At 49.1% G+C, this 24,335-nt stretch overlaps 1 protein-coding gene across 11 annotated transcripts in view; it reads right to left on the bottom strand.

Moving 5' to 3' along the window:
• Positions 1–24,335, bottom strand: part of ABCC9 (ATP binding cassette subfamily C member 9) — a 148,402-nt gene that overhangs the window by 67,938 nt on the left and 56,129 nt on the right. For 9 of the 11 annotated variants that reach the window (XM_075602921.1, XM_075602920.1, XM_075602923.1 and 6 more), the window contains one exon: positions 4,337–4,375. The exons of the other annotated variants lie outside the window; for them this stretch is intronic. In XM_075602921.1, the coding sequence (XP_075459036.1) occupies positions 4,337–4,375 (39 nt within the window). The remainder of the gene's footprint in view (positions 1–4,336; positions 4,376–24,335) is intronic. 11 annotated transcript variants of the gene reach the window in all.

Raw genomic sequence — 24,335 nt, 5'->3', positions numbered from 1 at the left:
ATACATTGCAATCCTACAGTAGCCGCGGCTTTGCCACAATACCTTTTAACCCCAGTTTCTCTAGTGAAGAAATTAATTGTTGATGTGATTTCAAAAGTCAACACTCAGTTTACAACTTACAATCCTAGCAATTGGCACCGGGTGTAAGGGAGAGGGGCGCCGGTGTAACAGAGAGGGGCGCCGGTGTAAGGGAGAGGGGCGCCGGTGTAACAGAGAGGGGCGCCGGTGTAACAGAGAGGGGCGCCGGTGTAACAGAGAGGGGCGCCGGTGTAACGGAGAGGGGCGCCGGTGTAAGGGAGAGGGGCGCCGGTGTAAGGGAGAGGGGCGCCGGTGTAAGGGAGAGGGGCGCCGGTGTAACAGAGAGGGGCGCCGGTGTAAGGGAGAGGGGCGCCGGTGTAACGGAGAGGGGCGCCGGTGTAAGGGAGAGGGGCGCCGGTGTAAGGGAGAGGGCCGCCGGTGTAACAGAGAGGGGCGCCGGTGTAAGGGAGAGGGGCGCCGGTGTAACGGAGAGGGGCGCCGGTGTAAGGGAGAGGGGCGCCGGTGTAACGGAGAGGGGCGCCGGTGTAAGGGAGAGGGGCGCCGGTGTAACGGAGAGGGGCGCCGGTGTAAGGGAGAGGGGCGCCGGTGTAAGGGAGAGGGGCGCCGGTGTAACGGAGAGGGGCGCCGGTGTAAGGGAGAGGGGCGCCGGTGTAACGGAGAGGGGCGCCGGTGTAAGGGAGAGGGGCGCCGGTGTAACGGAGAGGGGCGCCGGTGTAAGGGAGAGGGGCGCCGGTGTAACGGAGAGGGGCGCCGGTGTAACGGAGAGGGGCGCCGGTGTAACGGAGAGGGGCGCCGGTGTAACGGAGAGGGGCGCCGGTGTAACGGAGAGGGGCGCCGGTGTAAGGGAGAGGGGCGCCGGTGTAAGGGAGAGGGGCGCCGGTGTAAGGGAGAGGGGCGCCGGTGTAAGGGAGAGGGGCGCCGGTGTAAGGGAGAGGGGCGCCGGTGTAAGGGAGAGGGGCGCCGGTGTAACGGAGAGGGGCGCCGGTGTAACGGAGAGGGGCGCCGGTGTAACGGAGAGGGGCGCCGGTGTAAGGGAGAGGGGCGCCGGTGTAACGGAGAGGGGCGCCGGTGTAACGGAGAGGGGCGCCGGTGTAACGGAGAGGGGCGCCGGTGTAACGGAGAGGGGCGCCGGTGTAAGGGAGAGGGGCGCCGGTGTAACGGAGAGGGGCGCCGGTGTAACGGAGAGGGGCGCCGGTGTAACGGAGAGGGGCGCCGGTGTAACGGAGAGGGGCGCCGGTGTAAGGGAGAGGGGCGCCGGTGTAACGGAGAGGGGCGCCGGTGTAACGGAGAGGGGCGCCGGTGTAACGGAGAGGGGCGCCGGTGTAACGGAGAGGGGCGCCGGTGTAACGGAGAGGGGCGCCGGTGTAACGGAGAAAGTTCGCCAGTGTAACGGAGAGGGGCGCCGGTGTAAGGGAGAGGGGCGCCGGTGTAACGGAGAGGGGCGCCGGTGTAACGGAGAGGGGCGCCGGTGTAACGGAGAGGGGCGCCGGTGTAACGGAGAGGGGCGCCGGTGTAAGGGAGAGGGGTGCCGGTGTAACGGAGAGGGGCGCCGGTGTAAGGGAGAGGGGCGCCGGTGTAAGGGAGAGGGGCGCCGGTGTAAGGGAGAGGGGCGCCGGTGTAAGGGAGAGGGGCGCCTGTGTAATGGAGAGGGGTGCCGGTGTAAGGGAGAGGGGCGCCGGTGTAAGGGAGAGGGGCGCCGGTGTAACGGAGAGGGGCGCCGGTGTAACGGAGAGGGGCGCCGGTGTAAGGGAGAGGGGCGCCGGTGTAAGGGAGAGGGGCGCCGGTGTAAGGGAGAGGGGCGCCGGTGTAACGCAGAGGGGCGCCGGTGTAAGGGAGAGGGGCGCCGGTGTAAGGGAGAGGGGCGCCGGTGTAACGGAGAGGGGCGCCGGTGTAAGGGAGAGGGGCGCCGGTGTAAGGGAGAGGGGCGCCGGTGTAAGGGAGAGGGGCGCCGGTGTAACGGAGAGGGGCGCCGGTGTAACGGAGAGGGGCGCCGGTGTAACGGAGAGGGGCGCCGGTGTAACGGAGAGGGGCGCCGGTGTAAGGGAGAGGGGCGCCGGTGTAAGGGAGAGGGGCGCCGGTGTAACGGAGAGGGGCGCCGGTGTAAGGGAGAGGGGCGCCGGTGTAACGGAGAGGGGCGCCGGTGTAACGGAGAGGGGCGCCGGTGTAAGGGAGAGGGGCGCCGGTGTAACGGAGAGGGGCGCCGGTGTAACGGAGAGGGGCCCCGGTGTAAGGGAGAGGGGCGCCGGTGTAACGGAGAGGGGCGCCGGTGTAAGGGAGAGGGGCGCCGGTGTAACGGAGAGGGGCCCCGGTGTAAGGGAGAGGGGCGCCGGTGTAACGGAGAGGGGCGCCGGTGTAAGGGAGAGGGGCGCCGGTGTAACGGAGAGGGGCGCCGGTGTAACGGAGAGGGGCGCCGGTGTAAGGGAGAGGGGCGCCGGTGTAACAGAGAGGGGCGCCGGTGTAACCGAGAAGGCAAACACAAGAGACATGGAAGAACTAACAGCACTGCCGGGCTACACATGAAGTTCACAAATTGGTTACTATTCCACATGGCTAAAGCTGAGGATGTGTTTATCCTGAGAGACGTCCACTGACTGAGAACGAGGTTCCTTATTATTTCCTGATTACAATGGCAGTGAAATAAAAACAAAGTGCCCCAAACTGTCTCATTTTTGAGCGCCTGGAAACACGCAGTGTGGAGTGATGCTTTGTACTGCAGATTTCTGCAGCAGTAAAGGTTAGTAACAGAGAGGTTAGGTACAGTACATGTGCTGCTCCCCAGAATACTGCTAATTTTCCGGGAACGTTTCTCCGCCATTTTGTATTGCTCACATGGTGCTAATCTTACTTTGGTTTTCTTACATTACATGTGTAGGGTTATCGCTAATGTAAACACATCCTCCACAAATGGCCATTATTTTATCAACAATAGATCGCTCTATTAACAGGACCGGCTTTTACTTTTGCAGGGCTCAGTCCGGGGCTTTCTCGGGGGCCTCATACCTGGTCCTGTGTGCAGTCTCCTCCTCAGATGAAGCGGCGTCATGACATCACAGCGCCATGTGGCGTCCCGTTGTCATGGCAACGCAACGCCATTAGACGTCGCGGAGCCATGATAACGGGACGCTGTAGGAAGAGATGCTGCCGGACAGGTGAGAGACTGTTACAGACGCCCCGCGCTCTCCCGCGGCAGTCAGCGTTATTGTTGTGGGGCCTCTGTAACCGCAGGGCTCGGTGCGATGGCACCTACGGAACAACTATCAAGCCGACCATGGCTCTATAACAAGGGGTTGCCACGTTCAGTCCTCAAGGGCTACCAACAGGCCAGGTTTTCAGGAAATCCCTGGATAAAATAGTGGCTCAGCCAAAGACTATACTGGAGGCCGCCAACAGGGGGGGCCGCCGGGAACACTGTCCTGGGCCTGGCCCCCTGCCATCCACAATACAGTTACCTCTGTACATACAAGAAGGACCTTCCCTTTTTCTGGATGCCACCCCTATATGTCCCTCCCTTCCCTCCTCTCCTGCAGGACTGGAGGGCCCCCCCTTCCCTCAGCACTGCCCATCTATCCATCCCTTCCTTAGGCCTCCACTGGCCTGCAGGGCACTCCTGTGCACTGGCCATGTGGCTCAAGCAAGCCCACTTGTCCCAGGCCCATGACTCCCTTATACTACCGTGTGTGTATATATTTGGGGAGGGGGCTTATTTTGTGTGTGTGTCTGTGTGTGTTTGTCTGTGTGACAGGATGAGAAGGGGGAGTTTAAGAGATAGGGGTGTAAGAGGGGGAGGGGAGAAGTGGGGGTGTAAAAGGGGGAGAGTGAGAGTGTAAGAGAAAATGGTGGGGAGGGGAGATTCTCACAAGGCCGCCGACACATGGGTGGGGGGGGGGGGGCGGGTAGCCCCGGTGGAAACTAGTCCTGGGCCCCGGGAAACCTGTCTGCGGCGCTGACTGCCCCCACCTGTGCTGAAGCAGGGATATCCTGAAAATCTGACCTGTTGGTGGCCCCTGAAGACTGGAGTTGCCCCTACCAACCCTCCCCCCCCCCACCTCCCTCCCCCCCCCTGCTCTGTAACATAAACTAACCCCCAAAAAGGAAATGCATTCAGTAACCACATACTTTCCAGAAAGGTTTGTGAATTCCAATATCAAACAGAGTAAATTGACCAGATTATCCAGCCTAAGAAGTCACGTTATCATGCAATGTGTACACGGCCGGCGGACGCAAGAAAGTGAATGTTTAACATTATTTGGATTAATGATTAACAGAAGCAAAGAAAATGTGTTTTATACTTCAGTACCTTATATGTCCATCTGTATTCAATTCACCTTCAGGATGTCTGAAATTAGCAGCAAAATACAATCATGTTTGGGAAAACTAAAACACACTGCTGACTGTATACATACGTCAAAACTAGCAAGCGAAAACCAAATGTCAAGTCTGTGTTTCTACAAACAATACAATTCAATTCACATTCTTATATTATTTCCACGTTTATCTTTTAATGCTCTGCGCAAAGTACTTCGTTTTTGGTTTCATCTTCGGAAAAAAATTCAATGTAATTATCTCGTTAAAACAGACAACAAACTATAACCAAGTAGAATTATTATTTGTATTATTATTTACATCTGATGATTTACGTTCGTCTTATGACCGAATGGCTTTCCAAATAATGGAACATTAATAAGAATTTCTGCTTCAGTTAAAGGGGCAGAGATCTTCCCCGCATCGCCATCCCTGAAACGCTGAAGATCAGTGAGGGGGGAAACAAGGACTATAAAATATTAAAAACAAATCAAAAGGAAGGAAATTAGTGCAACAGCGGAAGGTGCAGTGTATACAGTGATGTATAAGCAAGCTGACACTACTGTAACTTTCAGCAAACTATTCTACCTGGCAACAAAAAAACACCCAGCACAAATCTCAGGCAGTAACTTATAACGGGGGGAGATTGTGACACCAGCAGAAAGTGCCGGTTACAGCAGCACATGCAGTGCAGTGGATGAGCTTTTCTAGCTGTGAAGGGGTTAATTATAATTCCCTATTATGCTGGATATAATGTAGAAGATAGACGTGCAATTAATCCGTATTCTGAAGAGTTTCTTGGTTTATGTTTGGGGCCAGAGAAACCTGGAAGTAGCATGCCGTACCCCGGGTAACAATATAACATAGCACCGTACCCCGAGTAACAATATAACATAGCACCGTACCCCGGGTAACAATATAACATAGCACCGTACCCCGGGTAACAATATAACATAGCGCCGTACCCCGGGTAACAATATAACATAGCACCGTACCCCGAGTAACAATATAACATAGCGCCGTACCCCGGGTAACAATATAACATGGTGCCGTACCCCGGGTAACAACATAACATAGCGCCGTACCCCGGGTAACAATATAACATAGCACCGTACCCCGAGTAACAATATAACATAGCACCGTACCCCGAGTAACAATATAACATAGCGCCGTACCCCGGGTAACAATATAACATAGCGCCGTACCCCGAGTAACAATATAACATAGCGCCGTACCCCGAGTAACAATATAACATAGCGCCGTACCCCGGGTAACAATATAACATAGCGCCGTACCCCGGGTAACAATATAACATAGCGCCGTACCCCGGGTAACAATATAACATAGCACCGTACCCCGGGTAACAATATAACACAGCGCCGTACCCCGGGTAACAATATAACATAGCGCCGTACCCCGGGTAACAATATAACATAGCACCGTACCCCGGGTAACAATATAACATAGCGCCGTACCCCGGGAAACAAATAATATAGCGTCGTACCCCGGGTAACAATATAATATAGCGCCGTACCCCGGGTAACAATATAACATAGCGTCGTACCCCGGGTAACAATATAACATAGCACCGTACCCCGGGTAACAATATAACACAGCGCCGTACCCCGGGTAACAATATAACATAGCACCGTACCCCGGGTAACAATATAACATAGCACCGTACCCCGGGTAACAATATAACACAGCGCCGTACCCCGGGTAACAATATAACATAGCACCGTACCCCGGGTAACAATATAACACAGCGCCGTACCCCGGGTAACAATATAACATAGCGCCGTACCCCAGGTAACAATATAACATAGCGCCGTACCCCGGGTAACAACATAACATAGCGCCGTACCCCGGGTAACAATATAACATAGCGCCGTACCCCGGGTAACAACATAACATAGCGCCGTACCCCGGGTAACAATATAACATAGCGCCGTACCCCGGGTAACAACATAACATAGCGCCGTACCCCGGGTAACAATATAACATAGCGCCGTACCCCGGGTAACAATATAACATAGCGCCGTACCCCGGGTAACAATATAACATAGCGCCGTACCCCGGGTAACAATATAACATAGCGCCGTACCCCGGGTAACAATATAATATAGCGCCGTACCCCGGGTAACAATATAACATAGCACCGTACCTCGGGTAACAATATAACATAGCACCGTACCCCGGGTAACAATATAACATAGCGCCGTACCCCGGGTAACAATATAACATAGCGCCGTACCCTGGGTAACAATATAACATAGCACCGTACCCCGAGTAATAATATAACATAGCGCCGTACCCCGGGTAACAATATAACATAGCACCGTACCCCGGGTAACAATATAACATAGCGCCGTACCCCAGGTAACAATATAACATAGCGCCGTACCCTGGGTAACAATATAACATAGCACCGTACCTCGGGTAACAATATAACATAGCACCGTACCCCGGGTAACAATATAACATAGCGCCGTACCCCGGGTAACAATATAACATAGCGCCGTACCCTGGGTAACAATATAACATAGCACCGTACCCCGAGTAATAATATAACATAGCGCCGTACCCCGGGTAACAATATAACATAGCACCGTACCCCGGGTAACAATATAACATAGCACCGTACCCCGGGTAACAATATAACATAGCACCGTACCCCGGGTAACAATATAACATAGCGCCGTACCCCGGGTAACAATATAACATAGCGCCGTACCCCAGGTAACAATATAACATAGCACCGTACCCCGAGTAACAATATAACATAGCACCGTACCCCAGGTAACAATATAACATAGCGCCGTACCCCGGGTAACAATATAACATAGCACCGTACCCCGAGTAATAATATAACATAGCACCGTACCCCAGGTAACAATATAACATAGCGCCGTACCCCGGGTAACAACATAACATAGCGCCGTACCCCGGGTAACAATATAACATAGCGCCGTACCCCGGGTAACAATATAACACAGCGCCGTACCCCGGGTAACAATATAACATAGCACCGTACCCCGAGTAACAATATAATATAGCGCCGTACCCCGGGTAACAATATAACATAGCGCCGTACCCCGGGTAACAACATAACATAGCGCCGTACCTCGGGTAACAATATAACACAGCGCCGTACCCCGGGTAACAATATAACATAGCGCCGTACTACAGGTAACAATATAACATAGCGCCGTACCACGGGTAACAATATAACATAGCGCCGTACCCCGGGTAACAATATAATATAGCGGCGTACCCCGGGTAACAATATAACATAGCGCCGTACCCCGAGTAACAATATAACATAGCGCCGTACCCCGAGTAACAATATAACATAGCGCCGTACCCCGGGTAACAATATAACATAGCGCCGTACCCCGGGTAACAACATAACATAGCGCCGTACCCCGGGTAACAATATAACATAGCACCATACCCCGAGTAACAACATAATATAGCGCCGTACCCCAGGTAACAATATAACATAGCGCCGTACCCCGGGTAACAATATAACATAGCGCCGTACCCCGGGTAACAATATAACATAGCACCGTACGCCGGGTAACAATATAACATAGCACCGTACCCCGGGTAACAATATAACACAGCGCCGTACCCCGGGTAACAATATAACATAGCGTCGTACCCCGGGTAACAATATAACATAGCACCGTACCCCGGGTAACAATATAACACAGCGCCGTACCCCGGGTAACAATATCACATAGCACCGTACCCCGGGTAACAATATAACATAGCACCGTACCCCGGGTAACAATATAACACAGCGCCGTACCCCGGGTAACAATATAACATAGCACCGTACCCCGGGTAACAATATAACACAGCGCCGTACCCCGGGTAACAATATAACATAGCGCCGTACCCCGAGTAACAATATAACATAGCGCCGTACCCCGGGTAACAATATAACATAGCACCGTACCCCGAGTAATAATATAACATAGCACCGTACCCCGGGTAACAATATAACATAGCACCGTACCCCGGGTAACAATATAACACAGCGCCGTACCCCGGGTAACAATATAACATAGCACCGTACCCCGAGTAACAATATAATATAGCGCCGTACCCCGGGTAACAATATAACATAGCGCCGTACCCCGGGTAACAACATAACATAGCGCCGTACCCCGAGTAACAACATAATATAGCGCCGTACCCCAGGTAACAATATAACATAGCGCCGTACCCCGGGTAACAATATAACATAGCACCGTACCCCGAGTAACAACATAATATAGCGCCGTACCCCAGGTAACAATATAACATAGCGCCGTACCCCGGGTAACAACATAACATAGCGCCGTACCCCGGGTAACAATATAACATAGCGCCGTACCCCGGGTAACAACATAACATAGCGCCGTACCCCGGGTAACAATATAACATAGCGCCGTACCCTGGGTAACAATATAACATAGCACCGTACCCCGAGTAATAATATAACATAGCGCCGTACCCCGAGTAATAATATAATATAGCGCCGTACGCCGGGTAACAATATAACATAGCGCCGTACCTCGGGTAACAATATAACATAGCGCCGTACCTCGGGTAACAATATAACATAGCGCCGTACCCCGGGTAACAATATAACATAGCGCCGTACCCCGAGTAACAATATAACATAGCGCCGTACCCCGAGTAACAATATAACATAGCACCGTACCCCAGGTAACAATATAACATAGCGCCGTACCCCGAGTAACAATATAACATAGCGCCGTACCCCGAGTAACAATATAACATAGCGCCGTACCCCGAGTAACAATATAACATAGCGCCGTACCCCGAGTAACAATATAACATAGCGCCGTACCCCGAGTAACAATATAACATAGCGCCGTACCCCGAGTAACAATATAACATAGCGCCGTACCCCGAGTAACAATATAACATAGCGCCGTACCCCGGGTAACAATATAACATAGCGCCGTACCCTGGGTAACAATATAACATAGCACCGTACCCCGAGTAATAATATAACATAGCGCCGTACCCCGGGTAACAATATAACATAGCACCGTACCCCGAGTAATAATATAACATAGCGCCGTACCCCGGGTAACAACATAACATAGCGCCGTACCCCGGGTAACAATATAACATAGCGCCGTACCCCGGGTAACAACATAACATAGCGCCGTACCACGGGTAACAATATAACATAGCGCCGTACTACAGGTAACAATATAACATAGCGCCGTACCACGGGTAACAATATAACATAGCGCCGTACCCCGGGTAACAATATAATATAGCGGCGTACCACGGGTAACAATATAACATAGCGCCGTACCCCGGGTAACAATATAACATAGCGCCGTACCCCGGGTAACAATATAACATAGCACCGTACCCCGAGTAATAATATAACATAGCGCCGTACCCCGGGTAACAATATAACATAGCACCGTACCCGAGTAATAATATAACATAGCGCCGTACCCCGGGTAACAATATAACATAGCGCCGTACCCCGGGTAACAATATAACATAGCGCCGTACCCCGAGTAATAATATAACATAGCGCCGTACCCCGGGTAACAATATAACATAGCGCCGTACCCCGGGTAACAATATAACATAGCACCGTACGCCGGGTAACAATATAACATAGCGCCGTACCCCGGGTAACAATATAACATAGCACCGTACGCCGGGTAACAATATAACATAGCGCCGTACCCCGGGTAACAATATAACATAGCACCGTACGCCGGGTAACAATATAACATAGCGCCGTACCCCGGGTAACAATATAACATAGCACCGTACCCCGGGTAACAATATAATATAGCGCCGTACCCCGAGTAACAATATAACATAGCACCGTACCCCGAGTAATAATATAACATAGCGCCGTACCCCGGGTAACAACATAACATAGCGCCGTACCCCGGGTAACAATATAACATAGCGCCGTACCCCGAGTAATAATATAACATAGCGCCGTACCCCGGGTAACAATATAACATAGCACCGTACCCCGAGTAATAATATAACATAGCGCCGTACCCCGGGTAACAATATAACATAGCACCGTACCCCGAGTAATAATATAACATAGCACCGTACCCCGAGTAATAATATAACATAGATCTGTACCCCGGGTAACAATATAACATAGCGCCGTACCCCGGGTAACAATATAACATAGCACCGTACGCCGGGTAACAATATAACATAGCGCCGTACCCCGGGTAACAATATAACATAGCGCCGTACCCCGGGTAACAATATAACATAGCGCCGTACCCCGGGTAACAATATAACATAGCACCGTACGCCGGGTAACAATATAATATAGCGCCGTACCCCGGGTAACAATATAACATAGCACCGTACCCCGAGTAACAATATAACATAGCACCGTACCCCGGGTAACAATATAACAGCGCCGTACCCCGGGTAACAATATAATATAGCGCCGTACCCCGGGTAACAATATAACATAGCGCCGTACCCCGAGTAACAATATAACATAGCACCGTACCCCGAGTAATAATATAACATAGCGCCGTACCCCGGGTAACAACATAACATAGCGCCGTACCCCGAGTAACAATATAACATAGCACCGTACCCCGAGTAATAATATAACATAGCGCCGTACCCCGGGTAACAACATAACATAGCACCGTACCCCGGGTAACAATATAACATAGCGCCGTACCCCGGGTAACAATATAACATAGCGCCGTACCCCGGGTAACAATATAACATAGCACCGTACCCCGAGTAATAATATAACATAGCGCCGTACCCCGGGTAACAATATAATATAGCGCCGTACGCCGGGTAACAATATAACATAGCGCCGTACCCCGGGTAACAATATAACATAGCACCGTACCCCGGGTAACAATATAACAGCGCCGTACCCCGGGTAACAATATAACATAGCACCGTACCCCGGGTAACAATATAACATAGCACCGTACCCCGGGTAACAATATAATATAGCACCGAACCCCGGGTAACAATATAATATAGCGCCGTACCCCGGGTAACAATCTAACATAGTACCGTACCCCAGGTAACAATATAAAATAGCGCCGTACCCCAGGTAACAATATAACAGCGCCATACCCCAGGTAACAATATAACATAGCGCCATACCCTGGGTAACAATATAACAGCGCCATACCCCAGGTAACAATCTAACATAGCACCGTACCCCGGGTAACAATATAAAATAGCGCCGTACCCCGGGTAACAATATAACATAGCGCCGTACCCCAGGTAACAATATAACATAGCGCCGTACCCTGGGTAACAATATAACAGCGCCATACCCCAGGTAACAATATAACATAGCGCCGTACCCCGGGTAACAATATAATATAGCACCGAACCCCGAGTAACAATATAACATAGCGCCGTACCCCAAGTAACAATATAATATAGCGCCGTACCCCGGGTAACAATATAATATAGCACCGAACCCCGAGTAACAATATAACATAGCGCCGTACCCCGGGTAACAATATAACATAGCGCCGTACCCCGGGTAACAATATAACATAGCGCCGTACCCCGAGTAACAATATAACATAGCACCGTACCCCGAGTAATAATATAACATAGCGCCGTACCCCGGGTAACAATATAATATAGCGCCGTACCCCGGGTAACAATATAACATAGCACCGTACCCCGAGTAATAATATAACATAGCGCCGTACCCCGGGAAACAAATAATATAGCACCGTACCCCGGGTAACAATATAACATAGCACCGTACGCCGGGTAACAATATAACATAGCGCCGTACCCCGGGTAACAATATAATATAGCACCGAACCCCGGGTAACAATATAATATAGCGCCGTACCCCGGGTAACAATCTAACATAGCACCGTACCCCAGGTAACAATATAAAATAGCGCCGTACCCTGGGTAACAATATAACAGCGCCATACCCCAGCTAACAATATAATATAGCACCGTACCCCGTGTAACAATATAACATAGCGCCGTACCCTGGGTAACAATATAACAGCGCCATACCCCAGGTAACAATATAATATAGCACCGTACCCCATGTAACAATATAATATAGCACTGTACCCCGGGTAACAATATAACATAGCGCCGTACCCCAAGTAACAATATAATATAGCACCGTACCCCGGGTAACAATATAATATAGCACCGAACCCCGAGTAACAATATAATATAGCACCGTACCCCGGGTAACAATATAATATAGCACCGTACCCCAGGTAACAATATAACATAGCGCCGTACCCCAGGTAACAATATAACATAGCGCCGTACCCCGGGTAACAATATAACATAGCACCGTACCCGGGTAACAATATAACATAGCACCGTACCCCGAGTAATAATATAACATAGCGCCGTACCCCGGGTAACAATATAACATAGCGCCGTACCCCGGGTAACAATATAACATAGCACCGTACGCCGGGTAACAATATAACATAGCGCCGTACCCCGGGTAACAATATAACATAGCACCGTACCCCGGGTAACAATATAATATAGCGCCGTACCCCGAGTAACAATATAACATAGCACCGTACCCCGAGTAATAATATAACATAGCGCCGTACCCCGGGTAACAACATAACATAGCGCCGTACCCCGGGTAACAATATAACATAGCACCGTACCCCGAGTAATAATATAACATAGCGCCGTACCCCGGGTAACAATATAACATAGCACCGTACCCCGAGTAATAATATAACATAGCGCCGTACCCCGGGTAACAATATAACATAGCACCGTACCCCGAGTAATAATATAACATAGCGCCGTACCCCGGGTAACAATATAACATAGCACCGTACCCCGAGTAATAATATAACATAGCACCGTACCCCGAGTAATAATATAACATAGATCCGTACCCCGGGTAACAATATAACATAGCGCCGTACCCCAAGTAACAATATAACATAGCACCGTACGCCGGGTAACAATATAACATAGCGCCGTACCCCGGGTAACAATATAACATAGCGCCGTACACCGGGTAACAATATAACATAGCGCCGTACCCCGGGTAACAATATAACATAGCACCGTACGCCGGGTAACAATATAATATAGCGCCGTACCCCGGGTAACAATATAACATAGCACCGTACCCCGAGTAACAATATAACATAGCACCGTACCCCGGGTAACAATATAACAGCGCCGTACCCCGGGTAACAATATAATATAGCGCCGTACCCCGGGTAACAATATAACATAGCGCCGTACCCCGAGTAACAATATAACATAGCACCGTACCCCGAGTAACAATATAACATAGCGCCGTACCCCGGGTAACAATATAACATAGCGCCGTACCCCGAGTAACAATATAACATAGCGCCGTACCCCGGGTAACAATATAACATAGCGCCGTACCCCGGGTAACAATATAACATAGCGCCGTACCCCGGGTAACAATATAACATAGCACCGTACCCCGGGTAACAATATAACACAGCGCCGTAACTCGGGTAACAATATAACATAGCGCCGTACCCCGGGTAACAATATAACATAGCACCGTACCCCGGGTAACAATATAACATAGCGCCGTACCCCGGGAAACAAATAATATAGCGTCGTACCCCGGGTAACAATATAATATAACGCCGTACCCCGGGTAACAATATAACATAGCGTCGTACCCCGGGTAACAATATAACATAGCACCGTACCCCGGGTAACAATATAACACAGCGCCGTACCCCGGGTAACAATATAACATAGCACCGTACCCCGGGTAACAATATAACATAGCACCGTACCCCGGGTAACAATATAACACAGCGCCGTACCCCGGGTAACAATATAACATAGCACCGTACCCCGGGTAACAATATAACACAGCGCCGTACCCCGGGTAACAATATAACATAGCGCCGTACCCCGGGTAACAATATAACATAGCGCCGTACCCCAGGTAACAATATAACATAGCGCCGTACCCCGGGTAACAACATAACATAGCGCCGTACCCCGGGTAACAATATAACATAGCGCCGTACCCCGGGTAACAACATAACATAGCGCCGTACCCCGGGTAACAATATAACATAGCACCGTACCCCGGGTAACAATATAACATAGCGCCGTACCCCGGGTAACAACATAACATAGCGCCGTACCCCGGGTAACAATATAACATAGCGCCGTACCCTGGGTAACAATATAACATAGCACCGTACCCCGAGTAATAATATAACATAGCGCCGTACCCCGGGTAACAATATAACATAGCGCCGTACCCCGAGTAACAATATAACATAGCACCGTACCCCGAGTAATAATATAACATAGCGCCGTACCCCGGGTAACAATATAACATAGCGCCGTACCCCGGGTAACAATATAACATAGCGCCGTACCCCAGGTAACAATATAACATAGCACCGTACCCCGAGTAACAATATAACATAGCACCGTACCCCAGGTAACAATATAACATAGCGCCGTACCCCGGGTAACAATATAACATAGCACCGTACCCCGAGTAATAATATAACATAGCACCGTACCCCAGGTAACAATATAACATAGCGCCGTACCCCGGGTAACAATATAACATAGCACCGTACCCCGGGTAACAATATAACATAGCACCGTACCCCGGGTAACAATATAACACAGCGCCGTACCCCGGGTAACAATATAACATAGCACCGTACCCCGAGTAACAATATAATATAGCGCCGTACCCCGGGTAACAATATAACATAGCGCCGTACCCCGGGTAACAACATAACATAGCGCCGTACCCCAGGTAACAATATAACATAGCGCCGTACCCCGGGTAACAATATAACATAGCACCATACCCCGAGTAACAACATAATATAGCGCCGTACCCCAGGTAACAATATAACATAGCGCCGTACCCCGGGTAACAACATAACATAGCGCCGTACCCCGGGTAACAATATAACATAGCGCCGTACCCTGGGTAACAATATAACATAGCACCGTACCCCGAGTAATAATATAACATAGCGCCGTACCCCGGGTAACAATATAACATAGCGCCGTACCCCGAGTAACAATATAACATAGCGCCGTACCCCGAGTAACAATATAACATAGCGCCGTACCCCGAGTAACAATATAACATAGCGCCGTACCCCGAGTAACAATATAACATAGCGCCGTACCCCGAGTAACAATATAACATAGCGCCGTACCCCGAGTAACAATATAACATAGCGCCGTACCCCGGGTAACAACATAACATAGCGCCGTACCCCGGGTAACAATATAACATAGCGCCGTACCCTGGGTAACAATATAACATAGCACCGTACCCCGAGTAATAATATAACATAGCGCCGTACCCCGGGTAACAATATAACATAGCACCGTACCCCGAGTAATAATATAACATAGCGCCGTACCCCGGGTAACAATATAACATAGCGCCGTACTACAGGTAACAATATAACATAGCGCCGTACCACGGGTAACAATATAACATAGCGCCGTACCCCGGGTAACAATATAATATAGCGGCGTACCCCGGGTAACAATATAACATAGCGCCGTACCCCGAGTAACAATATAACATAGCGCCGTACCCCGAGTAACAATATAACATAGCGCCGTACCCCGGGTAACAATATAACATAGCGCCGTACCCCGGGTAACAACATAACATAGCGCCGTACCCCGGGTAACAATATAACATAGCGCCGTACCCTGGGTAACAATATAACATAGCACCGTACCCCGGGTAACAATATAACATAGCACCATACCCCGAGTAACAACATAATATAGCGCCGTACCCCAGGTAACAATATAACATAGCGCCGTACCCCGGGTAACAATATAACATAGCGCCGTACCCCGGGTAACAATATAACATAGCACTGTACGCCGGGTAACAATATAACATAGCACCGTACCCCGGGTAACAATATAACACAGCGCCGTACCCCGGGTAACAATATAACATAGCGTCGTACCCCGGGTAACAATATAACATAGCACCGTACCCCGGGTAACAATATAACACAGCGCCGTACCCCGGGTAACAATATCACATAGCACCGTACCCCGGGTAACAATATAACATAGCACCGTACCCCGGGTAACAATATAACACAGCGCCGTACCCCGGGTAACAATATAACATAGCACCGTACCCCGGGTAACAATATAACACAGCGCCGTACCCCGGGTAACAATATAACATAGCGCCGTACCCCGAGTAACAATATAACATAGCGCCGTACCCCGGGTAACAATATAACATAGCACCGTACCCCGAGTAATAATATAACATAGCACCGTACCCCAGGTAACAATATAACATAGCGCCGTACCCCAGGTAACAATATAACATAGCACCGTACCCCGAGTAACAACATAATATAGCGCCGTACCCCGGGTAACAATATAACATAGCACCGTACCCCGGGTAACAATATAACACAGCGCCGTACCCCGGGTAACAATATAACATAGCACCGTACCCCGAGTAACAATATAATATAGCGCCGTACCCCGGGTAACAATATAACATAGCGCCGTACCCCGGGTAACAACATAACATAGCGCCGTACCCCAGGTAACAATATAACATAGCGCCGTACCCCGGGTAACAATATAACATAGCACCGTACCCCGAGTAACAACATAATATAGCGCCGTACCCCGGGTAACAATATAACATAGCGCCGTACCCCGAGTAACAATATAACATAGCGCCGTACCCCGAGTAACAATATAACATAGCACCGTACCCCAGGTAACAATATAACATAGCGCCGTACCCCGAGTAACAATATAACATAGCGCCGTACCCCGAGTAACAATATAACATAGCGCCGTACCCCGAGTAACAATATAACATAGCGCCGTACCCCGAGTAACAATATAACATAGCGCCGTACCCCGGGTAACAACATAACATAGCGCCGTACCCCGGGTAACAATATAACATAGCGCCGTACCCTGGGTAACAATATAACATAGCACCGTACCCCGAGTAATAATATAACATAGCGCCGTACCCCGGGTAACAATATAACATAGCACCGTACCCCGAGTAATAATATAACATAGCGCCGTACCCCGGGTAACAATATAACATAGCGCCGTACTACAGGTAACAATATAACATAGCGCCGTACCACGGGTAACAATATAACATAGCGCCGTACCCCGGGTAACAATATAATATAGCGGCGTACCCCGGGTAACAATATAACATAGCGCCGTACCCCGAGTAACAATATAACATAGCGCCGTACCCCGAGTAACAATATAACATAGCGCCGTACCCCGGGTAACAATATAACATAGCGCCGTACCCCGGGTAACAACATAACATAGCGCCGTACCCCGGGTAACAATATAACATAGCACCATACCCCGAGTAACAACATAATATAGCGCCGTACCCCAGGTAACAATATAACATAGCGCCGTACCCCGGGTAACAATATAACATAGCGCCGTACCCCGGGTAACAATATAACATAGCACTGTACGCCGGGTAACAATATAACATAGCACCGTACCCCGGGTAACAATATAACACAGCGCCGTACCCCGGGTAACAATATAACATAGCGTCGTACCCTGGGTAACAATATAACATAGCACCGTACCCCGGGTAACAATATAACACAGCGCCGTACCCCGGGTAACAATATCACATAGCACCGTACCCCGGGTAACAATATAACATAGCACCGTACCCCGGGTAACAATATAACACAGCGCCGTACCCCGGGTAACAATATAACATAGCACCGTACCCCGGGTAACAATATAACACAGCGCCGTACCCCGGGTAACAATATAACATAGCGCCGTACCCCGAGTAACAATATAACATAGCGCCGTACCCCGGGTAACAATATAACATAGCACCGTACCCCGAGTAATAATATAACATAGCACCGTACCCCAGGTAACAATATAACATAGCGCCGTACCCCAGGTAACAATATAACATAGCACCGTACCCCGAGTAACAACATAATATAGCGCCGTACCCCGGGTAACAATATAACATAGCACCGTACCCCGGGTAACAATATAACACAGCGCCGTACCCCGGGTAACAATATAACATAGCACCGTACCCCGAGTAACAATATAATATAGCGCCGTACCCCGGGTAACAATATAACATAGCGCCGTACCCCGGGTAACAACATAACATAGCGCCGTACCCCAGGTAACAATATAACATAGCGCCGTACCCCAGGTAACAATATAACATAGCGCCGTACCCCGGGTAACAACATAACATAGCGCCGTACCCCGAGTAACAATATAACATAGCGCCGTACCCCGAGTAACAATATAACATAGCGCCGTACCCCGAGTAACAATATAACATAGCGCCGTACCCCGGGTAACAATATAACATAGCGCCGTACCCTGGGTAACAATATAACATAGCACCGTACCCCAAGTAATAATATAACATAGCGCCGTACCCCGGGTAACAATATAACATAGCACCGTACCCCGAGTAATAATATAACATAGCGCCGTACCCCGGGTAACAACATAACATAGCGCCGTACCCCGGGTAACAATATAACATAGCGCCGTACCCCGGGTAACAACATAACATAGCGCCGTACCACGGGTAACAATATAACATAGCGCCGTACCCCGGGTAACAATATAACATAGCACCGTACGCCGGGTAACAATATAATATAGCGCCGTACCCCGGGTAACAATATAACATAGCACCGTACCCCGAGTAACAATATAACATAGCACCGTACCCCGGGTAACAATATAACAGCGCCGTACCCCGGGTAACAATATAATATAGCGCCGTACCCCGGGTAACAATATAACATAGCGCCGTACCCCGAGTAACAATATAACATAGCACCGTACCCCGAGTAATAATATAACATAGCGCCGTACCCCGGGTAACAACATAACATAGCGCCGTACCCCGGGTAACAATATAACATAGCGCCGTACCCCGGGTAACAATATAACATAGCACCGTACCCCGAGTAATAATATAACATAGCGCCGTACCCCGGGTAACAATATAATATAGCGCCGTACGCCGGGTAACAATATAACATAGCGCCGTACCCCGGGTAACAATATAACATAGCACCGTACCCCGGGTAACAATATAACAGCGCCGTACCCCGGGTAACAATATAACATAGCACCGTACCCCGGGTAACAATATAACATAGCACCGTACCCCGGGTAACAATATAATATAGCACCGAACCCCGGGTAACAATATAATATAGCGCCGTACCCCGGGTAACAATCTAACATAGTACCGTACCCCAGGTAACAATATAAAATAGCGCCGTACCCCAGGTAACAATATAACAGCGCCATACCCCAGGTAACAATATAACATAGCGCCGTACCCTGGGTAACAATATAACAGCGCCATACCCCAGGTAACAATCTAACATAGCACCGTACCCCGGGTAACAATATAAAATAGCGCCGTACCCCGGGTAACAATATAACATAGCGCCGTACCCCAGGTAACAATATAACATAGCGCCGTACCCTGGGTAACAATATAACAGCGCCATACCCCAGGTAACAATATAACATAGCGCCGTACCCCGGGTAACAATATAATATAGCACCGAACCCCGAGTAACAATATAACATAGCGCCGTACCCCAAGTAACAATATAATATAGCGCCGTACCCCGGGTAACAATATAATATAGCACCGAACCCCGAGTAACAATATAACATAGCGCCGTACCCCGGGTAACACTATAACATAGCGCCGTACCCCGGGTAACAATATAACATAGCGCCGTACCCCGAGTAACAATATAACATAGCACCGTACCCCGAGTAATAATATAACATAGCGCCGTACCCCGGGTAACAATATAATATAGCGCCGTACCCCGGGTAACAATATAACATAGCACCGTACCCCGAGTAATAATATAACATAGCGCCGTACCCCGGGAAACAAATAATATAGCACCGTACCCCGGGTAACAATATAACATAGCACCGTACGCCGGGTAACAATATAACATAGCGCCGTACCCCGGGTAACAATATAATATAGCACCGAACCCCGGGTAACAATATAATATAGCGCCGTACCCCGGGTAACAATCTAACATAGCACCGTACCCCAGGTAACAATATAAAATAGCGCCGTACCCTGGGTAACAATATAACAGCGCCATACCCCAGCTAACAATATAATATAGCACCGTACCCCGTGTAACAATATAACATAGCGCCGTACCCTGGGTAACAATATAACAGCGCCATACCCCAGGTAACAATATAATATAGCACCGTACCCCATGTAACAATATAATATAGCACCGTACCCCGGGTAACAATATAACATAGCGCCGTACCCCAAGTAACAATATAATATAGCACCGTACCCCGGGTAACAATATAATATAGCACCGAACCCCGAGTAACAATATAATATAGCACCGTACCCCGGGTAACAATATAATATAGCACCGTACCCCAGGTAACAATATAACATAGCGCCGTACCCCAGGTAACAATATAATATAGCGCCGTACCCCGGGTAACAATATAACATAGCACCGTACCCCGGGTAACAATATAACATAGCACCGTACCCCGAGTAATAATATAACATAGCGCCGTACCCCGGGTAACAATATAACATAGCGCCGTACCCCGGGTAACAATATAACATAGCACCGTACCCGGGTAACAATATAACATAGCACCGTACCCCGAGTAATAATATAACATAGCGCCGTACCCCGGGTAACAATATAACATAGCGCCGTACCCCGGGTAACAATATAACATAGCACCGTACCCCGGGTAACAATATAATATAGCGCCGTACCCCGAGTAACAATATAACATAGCACCGTACCCCGAGTAATAATATAACATAGCGCCGTACCCCGGGTAACAACATAACATAGCGCCGTACCCCGGGTAACAATATAACATAGCACCGTACCCCGAGTAATAATATAACATAGCGCCGTACCCCGGGTAACAATATAACATAGCACCGTACCCCGAGTAATAATATAACATAGCGCCGTACCCCGGGTAACAATATAACATAGCACCGTACCCCGAGTAATAATATAACATAGCGCCGTACCCCGGGTAACAATATAACATAGCACCGTACCCCGAGTAATAATATAACATAGCACCGTACCCCGAGTAATAATATAACATAGATCCGTACCCCGGGTAACAATATAACATAGCGCCGTACCCCAAGTAACAATATAACATAGCACCGTACGCCGGGTAACAATATAACATAGCGCCGTACCCCGGGTAACAATATAACATAGCGCCGTACAACTGGGTAACAATATAACATAGCGCCGTACCCCGGGTAACAATATAACATAGCACCGTACGCCGGGTAACAATATAATATAGCGCCGTACCCCGGGTAACAATATAACATAGCACCGTACCCCGAGTAACAATATAACATAGCACCGTACCCCGGGTAACAATATAACAGCGCCGTACCCCGGGTAACAATATAATATAGCGCCGTACCCCGGGTAACAATATAACATAGCGCCGTACCCCGAGTAACAATATAACATAGCACCGTACCCCGAGTAATAATATAACATAGCGCCGTACCCCGGGTAACAACATAACATAGCGCCGTACCCCGGGTAACAATATAACATAGCGCCGTACCCCGGGTAACAATATAACATAGCACCGTACCCCGAGTAATAATATAACATAGCGCCGTACCCCGGGTAACAATATAATATAGCGCCGTACCCCGGGTAACAATATAACATAGCACCGTACGCCGGGTAACAATATAACATAGCGCCGTACCCCGGGTAACAATATAACATAGCACCGTACCCCGGGTAACAATATAACAGCGCCGTACCCCGGGTAACAATATAACATAGCACCGTACCCCGGGTAACAATATAACATAGCACCGTACCCCGGGTAACAATATAATATAGCACCGAACCCCGGGTAACAATATAATATAGCGCCGTACCCCGGGTAACAATCTAACATAGTACCGTACCCCAGGTAACAATATAAAATAGCGCCGTACCCCAGGTAACAATATAACAGCGCCATACCCCAGGTAACAATATAACATAGCGCCGTACCCTGGGTAACAATATAACAGCGCCATACCCCAGGTAACAATCTAACATAGCACCGTACCCCGGGTAACAATATAAAATAGCGCCGTACCCCGGGTAACAATATAACATAGCGCCGTACCCCAGGTAACAATATAACATAGCGCCGTACCCTGGGTAACAATATAACAGCGCCATACCCCAGGTAACAATATAACATAGCGCCGTACCCCAGGTAACAATATAATATAGCACTGAACCCCGAGTAACAATATAACATAGCGCCGTACCCCGGGTAACAATATAATATAGCACCGAACCCCGAGTAACAATATAACACAGCGCCGTACCCCGGGTAACAATATAACATAGCGCCGTACCCCGAGTAACAATATAACATAGCACCGTACCCCGAGTAATAATATAACATAGCGCCGTACCCCGGGTAACAATATAATATAGCGCCGTACCCCGGGTAACAATATAACATAGCACCGTACCCCGAGTAATAATATAACATAGCGCCGTACCCCGGGAAACAAATAATATAGCACCGTACCCCGGGTAACAATATAACATAGCACCGTACGCCGGGTAACAATATAACATAGCGCCGTACCCCGGGTAACAATATAATATAGCACCGAACCCCGGGTAACAATATAATATAGCGCCGTACCCCGGGTAACAATCTAACATAGCACCGTACCCCAGGTAACAATATAAACAATATAAAATAGCGCCGTACCCTGGGTAACAATATAACAGCGCCATACCCCAGGTAACAATATAATATAGCACCGTACCCCGTGTAACAATATAACATAGCGCCGTACCCTGGGTAACAATATAACAGCGCCATACCCCAGGTAACAATATAATATAGCACCGTACCCCATGTAACAATATAATATAGCACCGTACCCCGGGTAACAATATAATATAGCACCGAACTCCGAGTAACAATATAATATAGCACCGTACCCCGGGTAACAATATAATATAGCACCGTACCCCAGGTAACAATATAACATAGCGCCGTACCCCAGGTAACAATATAATATAGCGCCGTACCCCGGGTAACAATATAACATAGCACCGTACCCCGGGTAACAATATAACATAGCACCGTACCCCGGGTAACAATATAATATAGCACCGAACCCCGGGTAACAATATAATATAGCGCCGTACCCCGGGTAACAATCTAACATAGTACCGTACCCCAGGTAACAATATAAAATAGCGCCGTACCCTGGGTAACAATATAACAGCGCCATACCCCAGGTAACAATATAATATAGCACCGTACCCCGTGTAACAATATAACATAGCGCCGTACCCTGGGTAACAATATAACAGCGCCATACCCCAGGTAACAATATAATATAGCACCGTACCCCATGTAACAATATAATATAGCACCGTACCCCGGGTAACAATATAACATAGCGCCGTACCCCAAGTAACAATATAATATAGCACCGTACCCCGGGTAACAATATAATATAGCACCGAACCCCGAGTAACAATATAATATAGCACCGTACCCCGGGTAACAATATAATATAGCACCGTACCCCAGGTAACAATATAACATAGCGCCGTACCCCAGGTAACAATATAATATAGCGCCGTACCCCGGGTAACAATATAACATAGCACCGTACCCCGGGTAACAATATAACATAGCACCGTACCCCGGGTAACAATATAATATAGCACCGAACCCCGGGTAACAATATAATATAGCGCCGTACCCCGGGTAACAATCTAACATAGTACCGTACCCCAGGTAACAATATAAAATAGCGCCGTACCCCGGGTAACAATATAACAGCGCCA

Source organism: Ascaphus truei, chromosome 5, assembly GCF_040206685.1.
Source record: "Ascaphus truei isolate aAscTru1 chromosome 5, aAscTru1.hap1, whole genome shotgun sequence".
NCBI lineage: Eukaryota > Metazoa > Chordata > Amphibia > Anura > Ascaphidae > Ascaphus > Ascaphus truei.
The sequence above is the reverse complement of the archived record's forward strand: the minus strand, read 5'-3'. Positions and strand labels throughout refer to the sequence as shown.